General features: G+C 35.9%; 1 protein-coding gene across 13 annotated transcripts in view; it reads left to right on the top strand.

The window, feature by feature from the left end:
* GBE1 (1,4-alpha-glucan branching enzyme 1) overlaps window positions 1–25082 on the top strand; it is a 124701-nt gene that overhangs the window by 61753 nt on the left and 37866 nt on the right. For all 13 annotated transcript variants that reach the window (XM_026076881.1, XM_026076887.1, XM_026076885.1 and 10 more), the window contains 4 exons: window positions 1791–1916; window positions 3964–4099; window positions 6467–6557; window positions 7695–7904. In XM_026076881.1, the coding sequence (XP_025932666.1) occupies window positions 1791–1916; window positions 3964–4099; window positions 6467–6557; window positions 7695–7904 (563 nt within the window). The remainder of the gene's footprint in view (window positions 1–1790; window positions 1917–3963; window positions 4100–6466; window positions 6558–7694; window positions 7905–25082) is intronic.

The raw sequence follows: 25082 nt of genomic DNA, 5'->3' as shown, positions 1-25082 counted from the left end.
TTTTTCCTTCCCTAGCCATGTTTAGAAAAATGAGGAAGGGAAGTATCTTGAATTTTAATTTTTAATAAATAGTGTAGTGGAAAAAATTGGTTGGCTTATTGCAGCATCTAACTTAAATTTGCCAGGCAGTCTTCATGGAAAGACCTAATTTTGACATGTTTTTAGTTTTTTGATTGAACTTACTTTCAAATCAAGTGCATGTTGCTAATAAAGACCCTTATGGCCAGCTTTGCTATCATAGTTGGCAGAAGGACTTTTCCATGCAACTGTACAGGGTTTGTAATAATCACTTCTCAGCTCTTTCTTAGAATGTCGTTGGTCTTGGTTACGCTTTCTCATCTTGAATTGTCAGTGAAGCTGAACRTGGTAGAGTCTTTAATAATATAAATTGAAAGACATAGGAATTTCATTTCATTGACTTCTGTTTGCTTTACCACCTGTCATTAACCTGTATTGCATACATATTTTTTCATTGTACTTTCTCCTGTAGTTCAGATAAGAATACAGGTAAYTCATCAAAATTATAAAAGACGCTTGCTACAGGTGAAAAAGCAATTGTTTGGTARTTGTCTCCTTCCACACAGGTTGTTAGGCAAAGTGAGGAATTAAGAGTAAAGTACAGTCACTTTTTGTTGTTTCTTTAAAGAAAAAATACAACTTCATTTGGGATTTCTCCTTATTATATTGGTAGCTCTCATTCTTTTAAAAAAAAACAAAAAACAAAACCAAAAAAAAMCTACCTTCCCCCTCCCGCCCCCCTCCCCCCCAAAAAAACCCCACAACAACCAACCAACTTGTTAACAATGAAGAATTAAGAATTTTAGGAGGAAAACTTCAATTGCTTGTACATTTGGGGGTTCTAAATTCACAAGCCTTCTGTTTTACTGTTCTAATGGCAGCCAAAATACCTAGCAAAACTTGACTAGTGACATTATCCTAGTAATTATTTCAGTTTTGCTTTTGTTATGTAAAATAATAATGCTCTAAAAGAGCTTCTAGGTTTGTTCTGTTTAATCACTTTCTCTGGCAAAGTGAAGTATGAACTTCTGGAGGGAATTGGAAAGAATGGTCCTTTTTTCATCTATCCTTATAAATAGAGAGCACCAAATAAGGGAAGTAAAATAGTTGATAATACTTTCTTTTATTTTGTCATTAGAATAGTGAAGAAAACTGCAGATGAACTGCAAGGCAGCAGAAGAAAATCAGCAGTTTTGTTTTTATTCTTCAGTCTCCTCTTRGCCTGGAAGCTGTCTTGTGCTTGACTTAATCTGTGAATCTGGTCTATACTATATCAGTCATAATTCACTGAGCAYAGAAGAGGGAATTAAGATTTTAAAATTGACCTACTAGATTGTTTTCCAAGTAAACAAATCATGGCTCTCATCTTGGTAGCATTATACTACATGTCTGTTTAAATTTTAAGAATGTGGAGAGGAAATGGTAATGACGGGAAATGGGAACCTAGCAGTAATCCATTTGAGAAGCCTTTTTTTACCATCATTTCTATGAAGCTTACGCATATATCCTCACCTTTTAGCTCCTGCTGTTGAACATCACTCCTATGTCTGATGTACCTGTTTGCTATTCCTTTACAAATCTTCTCTGCAATCAGGGTCATTCTTTCCTGTCTTGACTTGCATTATGTATTTGTATGTGACATACTATTTCATTTTCTGCTATGGTTTATACAGTAGGTGTTTTATATATGACTTTTTATATATATGTTTATATATGACTTTTATATGAATTATATGTGACTGCATGAATATATTACAGTTACTATTTTATAGGTGGTGATTCGTGCTCAAAATGGTGAACTCCTCTATCGTATTTCACCTTGGGCAAGATATGTAGTCCGTGATGACGACAAAGTGAATTATGATTGGGTACACTGGAATCCACCACAGTCATATACAGTAAGGCTTAAATATTTTTTTCAAAAGGTGTATAAAGATGTGTATGCTGTATCACTTTGTGCTATTTGGAATGAAGTGTCACTGTTTGGAAAAAATAAAAGCATCCCACAAAAAGGGGAGTCCAGTAATTAGAATAGTCACCTGAGAAATGAAGAATGCATGTTCAAGGCTTTGACAGAAAAAAGTAACTTGAACCATAGATATTTTGGAGTTATTTTTTCAGTCTCACGTAATGGAGTATTAAAAAAAATTATAATTAAAGTAGTATCTTAGCTCCTCGCATCTTAGGCCAGTTCAATAACTATTCTAAAGTTTTTGGTGGCAGTGGCTGGTTGGCCCTTCCTGATCCGGAGGAGGGAACTGTTTGTCAGAGTTGGATTTAAAAATGAGTTACTGCAAGAAYGAAGTTCAGTACTTCAGTAGTAAGTCAATGCCGTATGAAACCAGAAAGTCCTCAGAAAAACRCTGCTCAGGCTCCAGTTTAATCCTAGTTTCGTCATATCGGGAAAATCTTTTTATGGATTTTAAAGCCCTCTTACTTCTCATGCACTGCTATAAGGGATGAAGTCCTTACATTATATATAAAGAATAGCCTGAGGAAAAAATTCAGAGAGTTCTGAATGGCTCTGCGATGTTATGGCATATTCTTGCACTTTATAGATTTTGAGTGGAAACAACAAAATGCAATGCAGTCTGTATTAGAGGTGCTGCAGCCACTGGTTTGAGTTAAGGTTTTTAGCACCTGCCCCTAATTATGAAGTAGCTGCTTGACAGCAGAAGGGTAACTCATGTAGAAAATACCTCTTTATTTATTTATTTTTATTTATTTATTTTTTAATCTACAATAATGCATTAGTTAGGACTATAGGGCATGTGAATTCAGTTTCTATGATGCTCTGTGGTGCCTAGCTGCTCTGTAGGAAGAGGCATTGAGGGACAGCTGGAAATGCAGTGACCTTTATGACCTAGGGTGAAAGGAAACAAGAACATCTAGGGAGCAGACGTGGTCTTGCCCAGCCTTGTGCSATGAAAAGCATCTAAGCTGTTTGGGAATGGGAGGTGCACAGTGGAAGTAAAATACACGTAACAAACCTTAACCAGAATGTCTTGTTCTTCACCCTGTTCCTGTTGCTTTTATTTTCTGATACTAGTTGAACTCCTCAAACCAATGTATTTGGGTTTTTTTTGTTTTGTTTTTGTTGTTRTTTTGGAAAGCTAGAACAAAATCAGTAAAACCTCACTCAAACAAATGTTAAATTAGCAAATGGAAAATAAAATTTTGTAATTTCTTCTTTTTTAACTGGGGAGGGGTTGAAAAGACCTTGGGGGAAAATGGCAGTTTTTACTAGTTTCTTGAGACAAGACTTTTGTTTAATAAATAAAGAAAATCCAGATTAAGGTGTAAACTCTATTTATTTTAGAGAAGGAGATTTCGTGGTCAAGTTCAATTGGCTCTGTAGTCTTAAAAATATTTTCACTAATTTTTAAATACAGCATACCATATTTCACTTGCCTGTAGACATAGKTTTTTTTTTTTTTTTTTAATCCTACACAAGCAGAAGATAGATCACTGTGCACTGTAGAACTGTGTGCTTTAGGACTAAAATACAAATTTTTATAGTTTGTTGGAACAGGCAGAGGTGACTTGAAATATCTGTAAAAAGCAGGCATACTTTAAAAAACAAACCTCAAAACTTCTAACTTTTTTTTTCCAAACAAATGTCACAGTAGTTCAAAAGCGCTTCGTACTACACTGACCGCTATAAATTTGCACACATCAGTGAGTGTACTTAACAAGGCCACAACAGAACATCAAATCAAGAGTGTCCAGTTTCTTGTTCAGGAAGAACATTAGTATAAAATACATCTTTGCCTTAAGAGTATTCGATGCCTAGTTACTTCTACAATGTTTGTGGTCTTTCGGGGTGGTGGGGGGAGGAGGGGGGAGATGCTTGGTTTTGGTTTTGCTCTTATTTGTGTGGACGGTGTGGTTGTGACACCACTCCTGATCGGTTGTATTCTAATAACGCTGTTTCTCTTGTTACAGCGCAGGCATCCTTCACCCAAGAGACTGAAAAGCCTAAGAATCTATGAATCTCATGTGGGGATTGCTTCCCCGGAAGGGAAAATAGCTTCTTATAAAAATTTCACATACAATGTACTACCTAGAATAAAGGATCTTGGTAAGTAATAACACAGATTGTTGCAGAGGTAAAATTTTAATGTGTCTGTGCTCTTATTAGAAAAGATGCTTATCAAGTGTCTGTAGCTTTTATTCTGTGTGTGTGTTTTCAGATTAAGTGTACTATAGAAATGCATTTTTCAGGGCACCAAAAGTTATGAAACAGAGAAATCTATGAAAGAGAAAGATGGACTGAAATAGAATATATGAATCGAATTTCATTCTACAGATTTTTTTTTTTTTTTTTAAGTAAAATATTGTTCCAAAGGCCTAGAWAAATATTGCAGAGCAATTTGATTTCAGCATGGTTTGCTTTTCACTTGAAAAAGGACCTGTTTTTGTGTGATAGTCATTGGAAAATAATGTATTCTTAATTGCTTCCACTAGTGTACATCTGCCTGTTAAGGCAAATATCTGGATAGAAAAGACTGTCCTTTCTGTTTACTGGATGTGCTAAATTTTTATCCCTTAACAATTGTTGTAAATATCGGAACATGGAAAAATTTAAGCATGAGCAGTTCTGTTTTAGAAAAACTTCTAGTATGTTGAAGGGGCTATATGAAACAGCCGGCTTGATTATCTCAAGGAGCATAGCAAACTGTTCACCTCAATTTCTATTTAATGATTTTTTTTTTTTCTGTAGTGTCATTGCATTTGTTTCTGTAACATGACACTAGAACTTGCTAGCTCTTACTGCCTTGTGATAAAGTATATTTTGTTGCACTTAAATGTAAAATAATTGTGACATCTATAGTTGATATCTCTGTGGATAGTGGCTGTGCTTGTCTGTTGTTTGGCTTCATTTGCCAGAGTGCCTGAAGAAGCCACCTGTTTTTCTTAGGCTAACTTTTCAAGTCAGTGTTTCACAAAACATGGCTTTTGCCTTTCAGTAAAGCTGAGCTGGCAGGCAGAATGAATGAGTTTGCACATTTGGAAGCCCGCAACAACAAAAAAATGTGGATATCGCATTATGTAGCTGTGGCTCTCTTCCTGCTGGGAAAGAATTTCCTTCTTTCCAGGAGGCTATGTTTAACAGAATTACGAAAGCTTTCTGCTTTACCTACAGATTTTTCTTTGGGGAAGAAAAATGACATTAAAGTGGTGATATGCCACAAAATAAAAGCAATATCAAATTAGATTAGGCATATGGAACATGGTARATAATGTTCTTAATTAAGCTCTGGGTGTTAAGGTTTGTTTGTTTGTTTGTTTATTTTTTTATTTAATGTATTTTCTTAAGGGCTGCTTGATTCTTTTAGTTTTGAATTGTCTTAGTATGAAGACAAGCCTAAAGACATCAGTATTTAAGAATGCTAAGATATTAATAGTTTGTAGAAATATGTGCATGACAAATAGCAAGATAAACAGCGAGCAAATAGAATGAAATTAATTTGATGCTATTTATACTGTTTATTTGCAAAAATGCTGTAAATAAAAGTAAGTTCAATGATTCTGAATTATGAAACAGCRATGAATCTGACAAATTGAGTTCATGCCAACTGCCTTCAAATAACACTTTTGTGGCTTCACAATTAAAAAGAAACAGTATATTGTTTATGTGAAGGTTTGGGTTAAACTAATAAAGAGAAGTGGTATGTGGAGGGAGTCTCAACAGGCTGTATATTAAACCTGAAGGTTRCCTTTTGCTGATAGTCCTTATTTGCTAGTTAGCTGGGGCACTTATTCACTGGCATTAAAGATAGCTTAGTTAAGATGTGTGGTTAAGTACTGTGGTTTCATCATCAGTATGTTGTTTTCCCTTTAGATTTCCCTCCCTTAGTATTACACCAAAATATTTTGGGTCATACAAGAGACAAAAGTCCCCTATCCTCCTGTGCTGCCTTGGTTCTTCAGTAAACTGAGAACAAAAACAAATTAAACTCCATAAAGCATATGTTATAATACATGTAATCAGTCAGTCTTTTTGGTTTGGTGTGTTTTTTTTTGTTTTTTTTTTTTTTCCTTTCATGATCAACACTGCAAGTATCAAAAGTGAAGCTGAAGTTCAGGACACGCAGATTGGCATAGTTAATATTCCGAAGTCAAATTAAGATTATATTTGCATATCATTTATTGCTTGCTAAAATGGAGATATTCAATTTAATGCATCTAGTTATATGTACATCACTTGACCAGTTGACCTTCCCACTTTTAGTGGAAGATCAWAGAAGTATAGACTATTAGGTAGAACTATTTTTTAAGAGAGACTGGATCTTTAGTTAACTGTTGATTATTAATCATACATTAGAGTTAGAATCAGTTAAAATAAGAGGATACCATAGACTGGAACTGATGTCACAGGAGTCAAATCCTCTTTTAACTGTCCTTAAGACAGGGGTGTGTGTGTGTTTATTTTATTTTTATATAGGGTATAACTGTGTTCAGCTGATGGCTATTATGGAACATGCATACTATGCCAGTTTTGGTTATCAGGTCACAAGCTTCTTTGCAGCATCCAGGTAGGTTTCAATACTTTTACTACTTTCGTGCTCTTTTGCCTTACCCACCATCCACTGAAGATGTTTAAACTTGAAGTGTTTAATGGAAAGAAAGTACTGGCTTAGGTACTATTGTAACTTTCTCTTAGTAAATYTGAAGTCATTTTGGCATAGTTATCAGCTGTTATGCAAAAACATTTAATATRTGGTACAAACAAAAGTTTACAAGTAACATCAGTTTTCATAGTATATGCCAACTTGTCCAGCTTCAGCTTTCTTCATGCATGGGTTTTGGTGTTGTGCAATTCATGACAGTAACACAGAGAACTTTTATGGTACTTGTCCGTAATAAACTTATTTGAAATAAAATCATGATTTTTTGTATGTTTTGAGGAAATTAAGTTTTTTCCCATGCATACAGGTGCTTGCACTTARGTTTGAGGTCTAGGGTGAAAATAGATGGAAAATAGATTAAGGTAATTGTTGAGGAAAATTATGATAAACCGGAATGTTGTGATTTTTCATCTCGTTGAAGCTCAAATGACAAACTGGGTAAATTTAGATAGACAGAAAGTTTGCCTGTCTTAATTAGTTAAAGGAAATGTGTGTTGCAGACTGGAGACAAATTTTTGTTTAAAAATGTTTGAAAATAATGTAGTACCTAAAACAAATAAGCAGGACAGCAGCAGATAGTGTGTCTTGGGGACTTTCATGAATATACATTCATGTTTGTAACAGTTATGGATTATTTTGTTACAGTAATACAAAAATACTCCTGTCTCATACAAACTGAGGAAGTATAGAACATTAAACTGAAGCTTTAGTTTGTATTAGTTATGTTTTATATTGCATTAAATGTTTTAGCTTCCCCCAGCTGACTAGAAAGGAAGAGTAAAATTTTGGTGGAACTGTTTCTGAAATAAAGTGCATGCATGCTTAACTGTATTTTAGAATTAAAAAAAAAAAAAAAAGTTGTCCACTTGTAATAAATAGCTACTACTTCAGAGGCTAGAAAAAAAAAGAACTTGTGTACAATGTATGGTTACAATAACACAATTAATACATTAATTTATAATTAACTGAGAATGAGATGTTAAGTACTGTGAGTTTAAGTTCACATCGTGCCGCTCACAATACAGTTTGTTTTCCTGCTGATAGCCGTTACGGAACTCCAGATGATCTGAAGGAAATGATTGACGTTGCTCACTCGATGGGCATCACTGTTCTACTGGATGTTGTGCACAGTCACGCATCAAAAAACTCTGAAGAYGGTCTCAACAAATTTGATGGTACAGATTCTTGTTTCTTCCATTCTGGTCCAAAAGGAACTCATCAGCTCTGGGATAGCAGGCTTTTTGACTATGCAAAGTAAGTACCAAAAAGGTTTTGAAGTGTTTTAGTGATAATTATTTCTTAYCAGTTCTATTAAAACTACACAGTGACTGTTCCAGTTTGGCAAATAGTGTAGTATATGCAGAGTTCAATTCACTTACTTTATAAATGCTACTATGTATTTAGTCTTGTATTTTAAGTATTTTTATTTTTGTTATTCCTCTTGTCATCTATGGCTATGTATATATACATATGTGCACACATTTATATTTTATATATGTGTGTGTGTGTGTTTGTCAAATAGGTGAGAATAAGAAACACCAAGGAAAATTTCTTCGTCAAACTGTCAGATTGTTGAAGTGGTTTCTGGTGTATGGTGTTGGCCCAGGCCAACTGCCTTTGTTCCGAGTAATTTCTAGACATGGATCAACAGTTAATGCAGAGCRGAGGCCACTTGCAGCAGGCAGGTGTCCTGTTATAGAGACTAAGGAACTTTAACTTTAATAGTATGTATGGAGACTGTTCTGAGCTGTGTGCCTAGAGACCCGTTCTGGGCACGGGTGATTGGGTAGTACAGATACAGTATGTGTCAAACAAAATGTTAGTGCCCGATGATGATTAATATTGTTTACTTTCTGTTCTCTGATGTGCTGTGGGGGGGTGAGATGTATTTCATGTGCTGAATACTTAGCTGGTTTAGTTGGGAAAAAAGCTTTGTGCTTTTCTCTTCAAGTGGTGAATAGTTCTGCCTCCCTTGTGTTAAGGGTATACAAATCTGGTGGACTTTGGGAAGGAGAAACCCCCTCATCTTAATCTGTTAGATGAGAGGTGCTGCTGTTCCTCATTTCCAGTGTGGCTGAGCATATCTTTCAAAGATGCAAATACACAGGTACGTGATGCAAACATGGCAGCCACACAGATTAACACACAGACAGAGGAAAAATGCCTTTACCCACATAATATGCACRTAATGCCCACATAAACAGAGTGCACTTGCATAACATTAACAGCCCAGATTGCCAGTCCTGTTTCTCCTCTCTAGCTAATCAGGCTTGAATTTCACCGGTGGAACCATATGCAAGTCTTCAGTCTGGATTCCCAAACATACTCACATATACAGGTCCCTCGAATCCTACCAGAGCTTGAGTCCATGTCCAGCCCTGGTCCTGTCTTACCCAGTCCCCAGCTCTAACCTTGAGACTTGCCAGGGCATGGTCTTCTCCTATTCACTGGCTAGTCCAGCTTCAAGTTAGCTAGTAGATCTCACACATGCATGCCAAAAAAAACAATCTTAAACAGAAAATAAATAGGAGTAAAGCTTAATAAGATGATAAGACAGACTGTGATCAGGTGCAGTGTTTGGCCAGAAAAATGTAGGCAGCCAGCTTACATGTGGCTCTCTTTTCCATTTCCCATGCTTGTTCCTCCCTGAACCACCTTTCCCTGCCTTTGACTATTCCCATAAACATCCTATAATAAGTTTCACACAACCCCACAACCTCCTTAAAGCATTTTTCTAACGAATTTTACACRTTCCTACACATGCCCTTATTCCTTGATGTTTGCCTTTTTCCTCTTGAAACCCATGGTAATCTTGTTTTCCCTTCTTATCAGTTACAAAGTTCTGGTTTAACCTCTTCAAGGTTACGCTTGAGTGGTTCCTTCAGTGGCTTGTCAGTGTATGACTTAAGAGTTCTGGTCTCTTTAATCTGTTATTTGTTAAAGTTTGTGTGTCTGCGAGTTCAGTTGATTGTTCTTCCTGTTTCTCTCCATCTTTCACATTAAATTGCTATTACCCAGATAGGCTTGCATTGTGGATATCTTTACCCCTTGGATCAGAATGCCATAGTGTTCAGCTAGCTGCTGATACAGATTTTTCTTCTTGTACTCATCGGCTATATTCTTGAGTGTGACAGTTTCATAGCTTATGGGGATTGTAACTSTTTAAGGTCACTCTTGCAAAAGTAATGTTACATAGCATAGGTCAACTATTTAATGGAGACTCTTGCTCAGTAACTCACAATTTCAATTAAACTTTGAGTGACCAGTGTAATAAGTGACTTGTGCACTTATGTTACTTAATAGGATGAGCTGCTCTTAATTTACTTTTTGTTTGGGACAGCTTTGATTTCAGATAGCCTTTTTGAATTGTGATTTAATTATTATAACAAATGCATTTTAATTATGTCAGATCACAGCCATTTCCTGTTTGGGTTGCTTCCTATTAATCTTTGAATCCATATTCAAATAAATTCCATTTCAGACAATCTTCAAGTTTTATTATACAATAACAATACACTGATATTTCACATTTTATTACATTTTATACTTGTGTATAATCAAGCAAATGTGTGGTACCAGTTTCTCTAGCGAGGAAATAAATTGAATGCAATTATCACCATTTCTGTATGCCAAGCAGAAGGAGGTTGCTCTGATTGGGAAAGAAACTGGTTTTAGCATTGAATGTTTTGGAAGGATTTGTAAATGAAAGAAACAGCAAGTTGATTTCTAGATAATACCTGGCAATGTAAACCATTTTTTGAGAACTGAAGAACTTCCTCCACAGGTCTGCTTGGTCAGTGCTATGTGCCTATATTTGTTGAGGAGATACATTGCTGCATAGCTTTTTTTTTTTTTTTTTTTTGGGGGGGGGGTATTAAATGATTAAGAATAGACACCAGACTGAGTGGTGAAAATGGGAATGAAAAAGGGATATGAGGGGGAGAAAAGAGATTAGAGAATGGCTAAGACTAGAGAAATTTAATATTTATTATTTACTGATGAGCAAAAAATGATGCTCTAAATGAATAAGGGACCTTTGTATGTCATTCCTCTTTCCCTGYCCTCCCTTGAGTAAAATGCTAGAAGTTCACTCTTCCTTTTTTACACTTTGATGGGGGAAGAGGGGTTTCCTTAAAGTACAGGAAGCCATGCAGTGAGCTGTGTTTTGTCATAAAAAACTTCTTTAATMTTGATGTTTGAAACGTTGAATATTTTGCATATATTTATAGTCAAAGCTTAAGGCTTAAAAGATCTAATGATTGTGTTTATTCTAGGTTACTCAGAAATAGTTTTTAAAAAAAACTGACTTTTTTGGGGGRGGAGGGGATATATACAGGTCCCACACAGAACTGGGAAAGAACCAGAACTGACATTTCATTGAAAAAGTTGTTATATTCTTCCATTTGATTGACATGCATGCTAATTTCCATACTGATAAAAGAGCAGCTCTAGTCTGAAAGAGAAGAGCATATAAAAATCCATGGGGTAGACTTTGATTGCTTACACATGTTCAAAGTTTTCTGAAAATAAATGACACCAAACATAATCTATTGAATAGTATACAGAAATACTTGCTTACCGAAACAAATCTCTTCAGCTTGTATAAACTTCTCTCATGTACAATACTTGTACTAAATCCCTCCTCTGCTGTAGTGGGAAGAACTGTTAAATCTACAGGTACTTAAACATCAAATACAAAGAATGCTAGATTTACTTTGGAATTGAGAGAAACTAATTCTCTGCCATGAAAGAGATTAAGAAACAAYTGCTTTATCAGTTTAATCTGTCTGCATTTGTTGTGAAAGCCAAGACCTGGAGAAATTTGTCTCACAAGGTTTGCAAGGTTATTCAGTTTTCTAGGAAGATGACTGTGAATACTTACTACAACAGAAGGTGGCAAAGATCTTATTTCCACACAAAGCAAAATCAACAGGCTGTATCAGTTGTGTAATTTAAATACTCTTAGATCTGCATCCTTAGTAATATTCATAGARAGTAGCTCCAAGAAAAGCTGTAGTAAAACTGTTGAAAGGACAACCTGGATCCTGTGTCTCAGAAGTCTAGCACAGTCGTGCAATTTAAGAAGATAAAAGCATGTTTTGTCATATGGACTTCCAGGCAAAATACTTAATAAGCAGTAGAATACTTTTTGAATCTGTGTTTCTGTAACTGTTGTACAAACTGTTTATAATTTATCCTTAAAAATTCCAAGACCTTTAAAATCTTTATCCTGTTAAAGTTGTCAAGAGAGGAATATCTCAATTTCAGTAAAATAAGAATTTTTGGGGAAAATAACCAGGTCAGTAAAAGAATTCTTTCTACTTTCCTTTTTTAATTAAAAAAGAAATATTTATTCTTTTTCATTCCTGAATCAGAAAGTTTTTATTAAAAAGCTTCCACTTTCATAATCTTAAATTTTTCCTCTCTCTCCCCTTCTCCTGCCCCAATCTGGAAACTGGATTTTTTTTTTCCCCCTCCATAAAATATGATTTGGAGAATCTTCCTTTTCTCCATCCCCCTCCCTACCCTCGCCAAAACCCCCCCTAACCCTGAGTGGGGATGGCATTTACTTTAACAATACATTTTTAAAATAGAAACTTCTGTAGCTTTTGTCATGATTCCTATTAAAATGAGGCTTTATACTGCTGAAGGGAGAATCTCTTCCCCCCCCCCCCAAAACTGTGTCTAAAATACTAATCAGAGAAACATTTTTAAAAGAATTGAAAGCTATTACCTAGCAAAGACAAGTTTTTTCTTCAACAGTACCTAATTAAAATGTGTTAACTGGTGCTGCCTTTTCCAGGCTTGTTCAAATCTAAGTGTTGTGTGTTGTTTTTGTTGTTGTTGTGGGTGTCTATTTTATTTTTGTCTCTGTATTCCACTTTTCTCATTAGGCTTTGTTAGATTTTACAGTTAATTCAAGTTTAAGGGACAATAGGTATCCTGTTACACTTATGTGTGCAAGATGAACTTCAGCAATAAACCTGAGCACATGGGCAAAATTTAAAGTTCATACTCAATTTAGGAGAAGAATTCATCACAGGAATTGGAATTGGTTTCCATCCTGCTTTTAATTACCAGGTCCTGCTTCCTTGACTGCAGCAGTATAATCAACAGGAGATGATGGTTATTACTGGGTTCTTTGGGCCAGCAGTCAGCCCTAGACTCTGTCTTGCGGCTTTTTTTTTTTCTCTGGCCATGTTCCCAATACTTTTTAGGCTGTCTTGTGTTTCCATGCTTTACTRCCTCTTCTGTGCTGGTGTATTATTTTGTCACCAAACTGTAACCAGTGGGAATCCTTTGGCCCATCCATGTACAGCTTTTGTTTTGGTTGTATTTGTTGGTGGTATGTTTTTCCTCTGTTTTAGGGGGTAAAGGCTATAAATGTTGTAAAGGAACTCCAATTTTCTCTTAACAGATTTCTCCCATCTTATGACTYAGTTATTTCCTTTAGCCTTTTCTGCCCTGTTCAGTTTTATGAAGCTTTGCCCAATACATCTCAAGTGATGCTCATGTCAAAGGTGCTTTGAAACACTATAGGGAGGGCTCAGAGCATCAGTGCTTTGYCCCACAGAATATGCATCAGGGCAACAGATGTACCGGTTCCCTGCTGTCTAACCAAATTTTCCCTTCAGCTTGGTCTTACTGCTCATGAAGCAGTGCTTGAACTCTTGCAAGTTGTAGTTCAGTGTTTTACACTTGTTTCGGTTTCCCTTAAAATGAGTTACAAGCTCTTATGGTTCAGAAACTGCTTTTAGCCTGCCCTCAATGCAACAGAAGTAGAGCGGTTACCTGGAGAGTGATGCAGGTGCCTAAACGCTTGTTTAGTCCTCTTCTAGATATCCAGTCCTCCAGCTGCCTCTCCACAACAGTGTGGGTTACCTGTAGGTTTAGTTCCATGCMGTGTTCCAGCCTCATGCGGATACCTTGGGTACTTCCTTGCGTCTGAAATGGCACAGTGCACCTGTTTGGACACAGACAATAGCCTTTTCTGCCACCCAGTGTTTAAATCCTGTATAGACCTCAGGCTTTATCGTACAAGAAGAAAAGGTCCATTGATGTTGACATTTAGAGATATTAATTCACTCTACTTGAGACTTTAACTCCTTAAATTAAGTCATGTTGATCCTTTCCTGCAGCCTGTGTTAAGGTCATTATTTATTTTTCCTTAAACAGCTGTTCTTTATCTGAAGCTTTCTCTTTTGTTCTGGTCACCAGCTTTCCCACTTTATCTTTGCATGAAGGCTTCCACTGGCCTACTATTAGTAGATGGACTGAAYTGGGAAATGTTCCTTCAGAAATTACTGTTTGGTTAGGACTCAAGATATCTGTCTGGGCTCAAAACTCTCATATCTTAGCTGTTCAGAGAAATTTTAAGGGCTAAATAGCCTACGATTGAATATTGAGCTCTTCTAAATACCAAATTTTCGTGGAACTGAAATTCTGTTGCCTTATGTGGGAGCATCACCATGATTTATAACAGCTGGTTTCCAGGAAGAAAAGGATAGACCGCTACTTAATCACTCTTTYGTATTTAGCATTTCAAGTTGATTTAAGTGGATGCCTTGTGGGGTGCTCTATTACAGATTACAGTTCCTTGCTTAATGGATTTAAGGGAAGCTGGCATATCAGAATGAGTTACAAAGTGCAGCTATCATGGCATGTGTGGGTTCTTATTGTACATCTCTGGGTGACTCTATTCAGGCATGTTTTATCAGGTGCAAAGATACTCTAAGCAGGATATGCTSAACTCCAAGCAGTTACTTACTGGTCAACACACACAAAAGATAGGTAGGATTTAAAAGCTACTAGTACGCTCACTACTTTCAGTAATACGGCTGAAGAGTCTTTGCTGTCCTTGCAGGCATCTGTCAGGTGGGAAAAGGTAGGCTTCCACTACTYGCTGTAGCAGCTCCTTGATGGTGCTGAGTTGTCGTCATCTTATTTTTTTTTTCTTTACAGTTTTGTATCTTTGCATGTTTTTTCTCTTGAATCTTTGACCTACTAACAATCCTTACCTCAACAAACCTGTCCTTTTCTGCAGCTTTGCTTTTCTTACCTTGCATAGCTCTAATCTAAAGACCTTTTTGCAGCTTTCTCCCAACTAAGCAATTTCCTTTGAGTTTTGAGCCATACAGACTTTGGGACACAGATGTGATCCCTTTTTGGGGTATTGGAAAGGAAATGTTACAGGAAAAGTTAAAGAATTAATATATCGTATACAAAAGAGTTGATTCTCCAAAGTGTGGGTTTATTCTGCATACTAAAGTGTTTTCTTCTGCAACTTTTGAGAATTTACAGCTAGATACAGTTAATGCTCTTCCAGCTGCATTTATGCAGTAGCAATGACATCCGGTGGCAGGTCAGGTTTATCACAGATGTGTACTCCTTGGGGAGATATCTTGGCCAGAATTCCAGATAGATTAAAGGTAATAAAGAAATAGCCGTCAACAAGCTAGATTCTTGGTCAATTGATAAATGTTTTCAGTACACTGATCCTAGGGTAATTACAGTAGGAACAGAGGTAAAAGTTATGTTTCATGACATAAAATACTACAGTTATGTTGATTTCAGTCTCTTTCCTACCAGTCTGTGTTCACTAAATTATTTTAGGAAAGTTCTGTACTTAGAGACCCCCATCGTATGCATTGGTATTGGATTTGGAGTTGCCTGGCAAAGACTGGTTTTCAACAGCTAAGAGTTTAAAGAAAATGCTGCTTGTGATGTAGTATTGAGATTTTTTTTTCCAAAGTTGATATATGTAATTTATTTTGATTACAGAGTGACTATTAAGATGGGGCCTCCACATGTCCACATCACACTCTCTCTAATAGACTGGACTTTGTGAAGGTGACTGTAGAGGCACCAATGTACTTAAAAAAACAAAACAAAAAAAAAACAAAAAAACAAAAAAACCCCTAAAGTTTAGGTTTAAGCCCTTTCATGTCTGTGAAAATCCTGTTTTTTCATTTTAGCAATCATTGTGAATGTTAGCAAGTAAGCACTTTCAAGTACGTGTTTGGGGACAGAGGAGTTAATGTTGTGTTACTTTCAGTTTCGAAATGGATGTTGTGTTTTCTTGAGGAATGCCCTCTGATGAATCAGCATAAAGATTAAGTTCCTGTCCATGGAAGTTGATGGAAACTAAAGATGGAGGTCAAAACACCAAACTGAGCTGGCCAGCTTACTGCATCAGGTGGTGGCCATCTGTGTCCAACCAAGCTGCTGCCAGCTGTAGCCACTAACCGAGATGCAGTTTTAGATGGGACAACATTGTTGATTCTGTCCTAAAATGCAGGGAGGCACTCAACTTTACATGAATGTTCTCTTTAAGGTTATTTAAATGCCCAAATTACTTTGTCTTTGAAACTAATATGTGGTTGAAATAACTCTTGGAGATAATTAGAGTTMAAACTCATAAAAATATTAGAGAATTTGTAATAAAGATGTAGAAAGTACTCAGCTGGTTCTACTGCAACTGTCATAGTAATGGATGGAACTGAGAGTAGATGGATTAAGCTCAGATGTTCAAAAACAAGTACTTGAAGTTGACACTTAAGGAAATAAATGTCATAGGCTTTCACACTGCTAAGCATGAAGCTGATCTTATAGATAACAAGAAATCTGAAAATAGATAAGAATCAAGGAAATTCTGTTATTATTACTATTATTATTTATTAAAGAAGAAAGTAGTGTCCGAATTGTTAGGGAATGTTTGGGAGAGGCAAGAAGCTGAGYAGGGATAGTAGAAATAGTTGGCAAGAAAGGCTCAGACAATGCTAGTCATCCAGTGGAGGTTGCTTTTTTTGTTTTGAAATTTACTCTTGGCATTAGATTCCTAGATGCTATCTATCATCGCAGGATTAGTGAATCTGAGTAATCAGAAATCATGAACCAAACTGGAGAAAAACAAGTTCCCAAAGACTTCAACTGCTTTTTCTCCCTTTTCTTTCTGGTTTGTACCTTCAGTGTTTGTTACTTAAGTTTTAGGCTTTTTATCACTATCCTGAAAGGTAAGAGTCTTTATTTCATTTTCTACAAAATGGATATTAAACTGAAACCTATGAAATAATTGAGGGCTCCTGACCATTTTTGGGGTTGATGCTCAACCTGAAAGATTGCTCAGAAAATGTAAGAACTGTAAAAATTATGGAAAGCAGTGGGATATGGAAACTGTTTTCCAGTGTCACAATTTAAATCTATTTTTAGTTGATTAGTCAGAATGCAACTGAATGTGCAATTTGGCAGAATATCTTTCTCATATGTATTTGGTGGAACATATGAATTTGGCTTTAGAAGATATTAGATATATTAAGCATTGGTTCATATTGTGAAAGATTTTAACATTGATGCTTAACTTTTTTTTTTTAAGCCAGGAAAGTAGACAAAAAGTATTACTGTTAATCAATTCAAAATTGATATTGTACCTGTCACRCTGTCATGCTATGAAGGTTCGATAGCAACGACTGAGACAGTAATATAATAATAATAAAAAAGATGTTTATTTCCTCACACAAGTTCTTGGATTAGTAACATCCATTAAAATAATGCGATTACTAATTTAGGAAGGATAACACAAAACCATCAGTTACTAATTTAGAAAGGATAACCTGAAACCGTCGATTACTGCGTTATTAATTGGAAGCACTGCTTATCCCTACTTGAAAGCTTTCTTGTTCACTCTCTAGTGAGAGGGCTCTCAACCTCGAGGAGTTACCTTAACCCAGCGTCCCAGGAAAAGGGGAGGGGSGCGGATACTCACGGTCCAGCCAGAGAGGATGATCAGGTCACGTTCCCGTCCCTGCTCAAACTCTCCTAGCTCCCAAGTCTCTTTTTATGCGGCTGGGGCTCTGGGCAAACACTGCTTTTGCTGACTTTTGCGAGTTTCGCAATCACAGGACTGTCTGTTTGTCTGCTTGGGGGGACCCTGCTAGCGAGGCAAGACCACAACACCTCCGTATTGCTTCTTCCCTCCCCGGGGGTCCGTGCAGATTCCAGGTGGCAGACCTCTTCAGTCTTGTTAATGCTGCCATTCCGCAGCCTTATACATATCAATCCTTGCGCATATCGGTTGGTAGACGGCTTTAGTCCTGTTAAGTCCTCTGTTCAGCAGCTTTGTGCAGGTCAGCTCTTGTGCTATCAGTTCTTCTGCATATCAATTGACAAACTTCAGTCCTGTTAACTCTTCACTCGCCCGTCAGTACCTAGTTTTTCAGAAACTGCTCAAATAATAATCTTGCTACATATTATGTAGTACACAGTTACTTCAACAATCTATTTAAATRCTCCTATTGTTCATATACTTATGTTCAGGAAATAAATTGTATAGCTGAAACAATAGTATCTAGGAAGAAATTGAAATAAAAACCTGAGTGTGTTTGATTATAAACCTGTTTTCTCAATTCTTTTACATGAAAAAGTATGTATGAAGCATACTAAACAGCAGTAAAACTTGCAAGTTTTCAATTCTGTGGATACAGTGTGAGATGAGTTAATATCTTATTTTAATTACATTCCTGAAGAACTGTATTTTAACAATTGCAGCAAAATGAAGAAATACTGCACTATGCTTAACATTAAATAGGTTTGCACTGTTAACTCTGCTTCAGATTTCTTGTGCTGTTTTGTGCAAATGCAACAGCTTTGTGTTTTGTGTTTACTGAAAGGTAATAGGGATTGATGCATGTGTAAATCAGTTTTACCAGATGGCTGCTTACCTGTACAATCATTTACTGAATCTGATTCTAGGAATGATATAAGACAAACTCTGTAGTCTGAGCCTTCCACTAGAATCCCCCCCTGCTTTTTTTTTTTTTTTTTTTTTTTTTGGTAAAGGCAATGATTCATTGTGCAAACTTTTCTGTCCTTCGTGCTGAAGTTTCTGTAATGTAACTGAGGAGCTCTGTCCCATGGTGCTGAAAAGAGAATTTTGGAATATATCCAGCGCAGTGGCTTATGTTGAGGATAACAAGCTGGAAGTGTGAGAGGAAGAAATCTAAGACATGTATTAGCTGATGTTATTATAAAGAGTGAACTTACCTTGAATTTTCAGGGGGGGTTGGTAAATTACTGTCCAGGACGTAGAGTCAATATCTCAGAAGACACCCGTAATGTCTTTACTGGATCATGACTGATAACCAATCCATTCACACTTCTAGTTGTCTTAAAATTTTGTTCTCCATTTACTGATCTGGCATTACTGCCAACAATATAGTGATGAGGAAGAGAAGGGTAGACTTTTAGTCAATAAAATACAGACAGACAGCAGAGACTTCAGGGGTTCAGTATGTCATTCTCTGCAAGACTAAAGTGTGTATATATGTGTGTGTGTGTGCGTATATGTATATATTTAGATAGTATCTTCTTGCCAAATACAAGTTCTAGGATGATAAATTCAAGGGTCGCCCCCTTTTCAGACTTCTGTATATTATAGTGATTATTTATTCATTATGAGATTGGTTTTGCTATGTTCAAAGCTGGGGAAGTAGATGGCACAATTAATTGCTTGAAGTTTAATGTTTTGGTTTTGGCTTTTCAGGCTGATTGCCTCTTTTAAAAAAAAAAAGTTGATCTTTTAATAGCACATGGACACTGAAGAGTCAATTGATAAGGTTTCATTAGTGTTTTTGTGGAACATCTTTACTTAATTCTTTCTGTTATCAGTTTCCATTGTTCAATGGAAACTATTGTTCACTGCATCTGTAAATAGAAAAGACTTCTCGATTATTGATCCACTTAATTTTTGGAAAACTGGACACTTAATGATATATTTATGTATTTAGCTCTGGGACTTTCTCAAAGTTGAAAACAGAAGTCTGGACTTCTTGCATCAGCTTTTTATGCTTTTTTGAGGAGTTTCCAAAATGTTCTGTTTTATGAGGTACAACAGTAGTAAGGGGAAATCTTAAACTCTTTCCCCTCTCTCTCCCCCTTTAAATCTAGTGCCTTAGAGTGAACAGTTCTATTTCTTCACTTTTTAAATGTTTTGCTGTTCATTGGTCCTCTTTTTCCTAGCTCTGGTCCTTTTTTCTGGGGAATCACAGAATCACAGAATCGCTGAGGTTGGAAGGGACCTCTGGAGATCATCTAGTGCAACCCCCCTGCTCAAGCAGGGTCACCTAGAGCACATTGCACAGGATCGCATCCAGGCAGGTATTGAATATCTCCAGAGAAGGAGACTCCACAACTTCTATGGGCAACCTGTTCCAGTGCTCTGTCACCCTCACAGTGAAGAAGTTTTTCCTCATGTTCAGATGGAACTGCCTGTGTTTCAGTTTGTGCCGTTGCCCGTTGGGAAGACTTGGAATAATGGTCAATTTAAGAGCAGTTAGGCTTAATTAAAAGTGGACCTAGTGTTGAACAGTAAACTACTTAGAAATGTTTGAAATGTTATGGAAGTTGTGCATCGCATTAAGTTGTAGGTGTTTAATTTAGATTGCAGAAATTTGAATGGTATATTTCAAAAATGCCCTGGCTTGCTGATGTAGTTGCATGCTTCAGAACAACAAATTTTGCTTGTTAATTTGCGGGGTTGATTATGTCAATAAATTTAATATTAAAGAAAAGTACTTTGGGAGGAAAATAATTTTTAAATGTTTATAAAAAGTTCTCAAAGCTTCCTTTTAGTGTATATTTTACTTGTGTAGAACATGTGGTTCAGGTGCTAATGTTATCCAAATTATAGTTGAAATCTACATACTTATTATCAGCACTTCTGAAGGCTTTTTATTTTTGAGATGTTCCTTATTTTAAAATGTGTGTGTGTTCTGGAGGCCCTGTTAAAACTACAGATAATTGTCTTCAGTACTTATATTTTCTTTTTCCTATTTACTTAGGGAAGCCCTCTGAGGGAGAAAAAAGTATCAAGAATGTTAAATTTCATTAGATTAAGTGCATGCCTGCTGTGCCTCTAAGGCTATTTTTATATTCGTATTTCTTAGGACATAACCTTTACTGAGTAATACTTGAGTTATTACTTTAATTTTTAAGGCAAATAACTGAATGTAGTTTTTGATATTCTTTAGTTTACTCCACCAGGTATAGGTAGGACTAAGCTGAAAAATTAGTGTGGAACACTGTGCTGCTTACTAGATGCAATAAACCTATATATAGTCGTATTTCTTTTTAGGGGAGGTTTTTTTTTATTTTTGTGCAGATGACATTTTGGTAAAGTTATGTGGCTAATATTCATAAACATGTATAATTCATTGGCAAAAGAAAACAGATAATTAATGGAGAGTTTGAACTGCTAAATTAAACCCATGGATCTTTCCAAAACATTGATTAAACGTTAAGCATCTGAAAACTGAGAAGTGCAGAGAAAAGAAAATGATCTCCTGACTCATGCGTCAGGATCTTGCACTTGCCTTTTGCTGYGATGAACCCAGATCTGGCAGCTGCCTAACAAAATGTGCCTTTTTGTGTGTAAATCTCATTTAAACAGTTTTTAGATAACTATAACTCAGTCTTTCCAACTGTTGTATGTTTCTGTGTGTGTGTTAGGTACAGCTGCATGGATCTGGAATTAGATGCACAGACAACTGGCGCTCCAGTATTGAGTGGAGTYCTCACGGTGCATCTTTGGTCTTTCTCTCCATTGCCTTTACTAGAGCTTTAGAGAAGTCAGCTGCTAAGGGGACACAGCAGTGTGTCCCCTGGGTCAATAACAGTGACTTTGGGAGCACCTGTAAAATGGAGAAATGATTAACTTATATTATCTTTAATTTTCTCTAGACAAAATGTTAGACTGTCTATCCTTATTCACCTAATGTATGTTTGTCTTTGTCAGAGCTAAGGTAAGGCTTCAAAATCTCCATCCACACTTCTTCTATGCCCTTATTAATATAAATACCTATTCAAWATAAGACTGAGTGAATGGAATAAAGAATCCGTAACAAACTCCTGAATAAGACTCTTGGGACCATTCATCTACACAGCAGCAGTATTGTAGACCTCAGTAAAGAACACACTATGTTTCCAGAATGTTGCAATTTTGAATGGTGAAGGATAGAGGGAGAGCTCATATTGAAATGACAGCGCAAATACAATGCAACATTTGAAAAGTGTTTCCTTTTAAAGATTTATGATGAGTTTTAGAGAATATTAGATTAGATGCTGTTATATATGCTGTCAGCACTTTTAAAGTAATGATATGGAGTGGATCTATATCATAGCTGGCCTTTTCTTTTACAGCATTTTCTTTTTTTTTTTTTCTTCAAAAAACTAATTTGGAAATGGCGTCTGTTTAAAAAATTATTATCATCAGAATCATTTAGTGTGTTTTAAGAAATATTGGAGTATGGATTAGTCTTTTTAAGGTTTAAAAGAAATCTGGTTCTTTAAACTTTAACGTTCTTTTTAAGTATTTCAAAATCTTCCTAAATACTATAGTAGTCGTCCACAAATTCTTCATCCAGCACTACACCACTGAACTTTTCTTTTCCTTCTTTTCTGTTTTAAATTCTCAGGAATAGAATGAAGAGACTGCCGCCTTAGCCTTCCAGTATATGTCAGGATCCTCTTTCAGAGTAAACACTCTCTCTCTCTGCTCACTCTCTCTCTCTGCTTCATATATGAAAGAAGAGGAGCATATCTTTGCAAAACCTTTAGGTCTGTCATTTGAGTCAAATAACTTAGTTTGGTCTCAATAACTTTAACCTTTAAAAACACTAGATTGCACTAAAGAGCTGTTTCAGTTAGCTTCAGCTACCTTTTTGTCAACTAGGTCTGCAGTGCAAGTGTCCCCTGCTTTTCAGGGAGGGGGGAAAAAAAAGGTAGATACATCTAGAAAATACTGGTAGTTTTTTAAAGCTTCTTGCTAGTGCTTGCATTTATCTTGAAATAAAGAAGATTGTGTGGTGGTGGTGTTTAATAGGAAACATGTTGCTGAGTTTGTTCCCCAGCCATCTTTCATTTTGGTTCTTTAGTTCCTCAGTCCCCATATTCTGGGATTTTGAGCAAGACAGCAACTCCAGTACAGTGAAGGAAAAAAAAGGTGCATTTCTGGTGCTTTCCCTTTGTAAAGTTCCAGCTGTAAAAGGAAAGTGTATGGCCTAATAATAGCGTGCACTCAAAGCACCTTCTCATCCCATTGTCTATGACAAAAGATGGGGAGAGCACCACAAACCATCACTGATTTGAGTAGCAAACTGTTTATACATTATATTTCAAGACTGCCAAGAAACATACTTGTAAGGTCTTTCCATCTTCATAGTGTGATCATCAATTTGATTTTAAGACACTCCAGAGAGACATGTTTTTAATGTCTCTGCCAAAGTTATATAAATGGGATGAATCTGATTACTTCTGTTTTGATACTTGTGAACAGTAAGAGTAATATAGTTCTTGAGATTTATTTTCAGATGTGGGAATGAGGCTATGATACTCTTTTCTTATATATTACCCTTGTAATATATGAGTATATTTACCTTTAGTAAAAGAAAAAAATATTCAGGTGATTAGATAGGAAGTTCACCCTGGAATTCATTCATTTTCCTTGCTGGTGTCTTTGCCTTAGAAGCTCTTCTCTATCTGTATGTACTTTTGTGTTGGCTATCTATTTGAAAACAAATTGTGGTACTTTTAAATGGGTTGAAGATATCTGAGGTATGGATTATACTTGTGAGAAATACCATTTGCTTAAAAAAAAAAGTTAAATCTTCTTGGTCTGCCCTTTTTCTTATGTTGAACCTCATATTAACCTCTAAAACGGTTAAGTAGTGTTTCTTCTCCCAGTCTTCTGCAAGACTTTTTCCTAAACCAAGGAGAAGTATATCCAGATTTTTACACTAATAAATAATAGTGTGGGAGATAACCTATTGTAATAGTTCATATTACAGATAGGCCTGCTTTCTAGCTTTGGAGTTGGATTTAGGATCTATACTTTCCTTCTTTTGCGGAAGAAAAGGTATTCAGGTCCAGGTATTAATTAGAATGTAATTTAAGATGTATGGAAAATTACATGGATGCACATTAGCTGTTTTAGGAGAGATCATTTGTGCAAATAGCTGCAAGCTGATTTGTATAGTGCTGCTTCAGTGAACAGATGAAGGCTAAATTTTAGAGGAATAGAATCTGTACGTACCTCGTTAGGGACTTCAGAACTACTGCTTTTATTTGAGTAAAGGATATGCCTGTTTTTAAGAAATTATTTTCCCTAAGTAATGACTATGTAGCAAGTTTAATAAATGTGTATTGKTATTATATTGTCTACAACATAGTGAATGAAGGAGTCTTCTCCCTGCAAAACAYTGAACTTATGGGGCTCAGCATTAATGCTTCCAGACGAGGTATTGTCTGATACAGAACTCGGGAATACTGATTGGAAGAATGGAATGGAAAATCCTCTGTATCTTCAAAGCTGCTGTTCTTCTTTATTCTTAGCTATAGATTTTTTTCATTATATTTTAACTATATTTGAACCAGGAAATTGAGTTATTTTGGTGATTTTATTTTTTTAATTTTTATTTGTTCACTTTTCTCAGAATCTCAGGTTACAGCTTCAGACTATGTAAAATAACAATTAGTTATATCTTGAGTTGTGAAAAACAACTTGCTCATTAATTATTAATTTTACTGAATGTAATGCAATATATTAGTGTTTCTTAATTAAGAACCTTTGTACTGTTTGTTCTATATTTTTCTTCTTGTGACTTTTTGAACTATCACCCCTGAAGTAAGAATTTGATTGAGTGTTACAAAATATATGGTAAACAAAAACACCCTTAGGTCTGTGCCTTCCCCCCATAGTGTTACATATGTATACACACATATACATACACGCACGTGTGTGTGTGTATGTATACACACACATATTATGTCAGTGTCTTATGTAGAATCAGAGTTTTGTCCGTAAAAAGAGTAGTATAGACACAGTCACAGATACTTGTGAAATACTATTTGCAATTAATTTGTCAGTACTAACTTGTATTTTGCCTGATGCTAACTGGTGTGATACAGTTTGTGAAAGGACTTCAGTTCTTTCCTCTACAAATGCTTCCAAATTTACAAATAAACCTTCTTTCACACTGATGACTTTTCTTGGTCCTATTTAAATGTTTAGGTAGGGTTTTCTGAAAGACAGTCTTGAAGTTCTGAGGTACTTTTGATTTTTTTCCATTTTAACTGAAAGAATGGGGATGTTGACACCTAAAGAAAGATGTCTTCTGTCAGAAATATTGATAAAAGCATCCATTATTTTAAACCATTATGAGAAACTTCTAGTCTCTCAGACTCATTTTATTAGTCTTGTAATATTATATCATCATTGGCTTTATAATCATGATAGCATAAATAAATCCTGAATTTCTTTGGCTAAAAATAAAACCTTCTTTTTCATTACTTTATACCCATGCACAGCAAACATAATCTGGGTATATCTGTAAGATTCCTGTATTTCTSCAGCCTGAATTCTAAGGAATGGAGGGGCTCAGC

The sequence above is a fragment of the Apteryx rowi genome, unplaced genomic scaffold, assembly GCF_003343035.1.
Source record: "Apteryx rowi isolate R43461 unplaced genomic scaffold, aptRow1 scaffold_441, whole genome shotgun sequence".
NCBI classification, from domain to species: Eukaryota; Metazoa; Chordata; class Aves; order Apterygiformes; family Apterygidae; genus Apteryx; species Apteryx rowi.
Note: the sequence above shows the minus strand (reverse complement) of the source record. Positions and strands in the feature narration are given on the sequence as shown.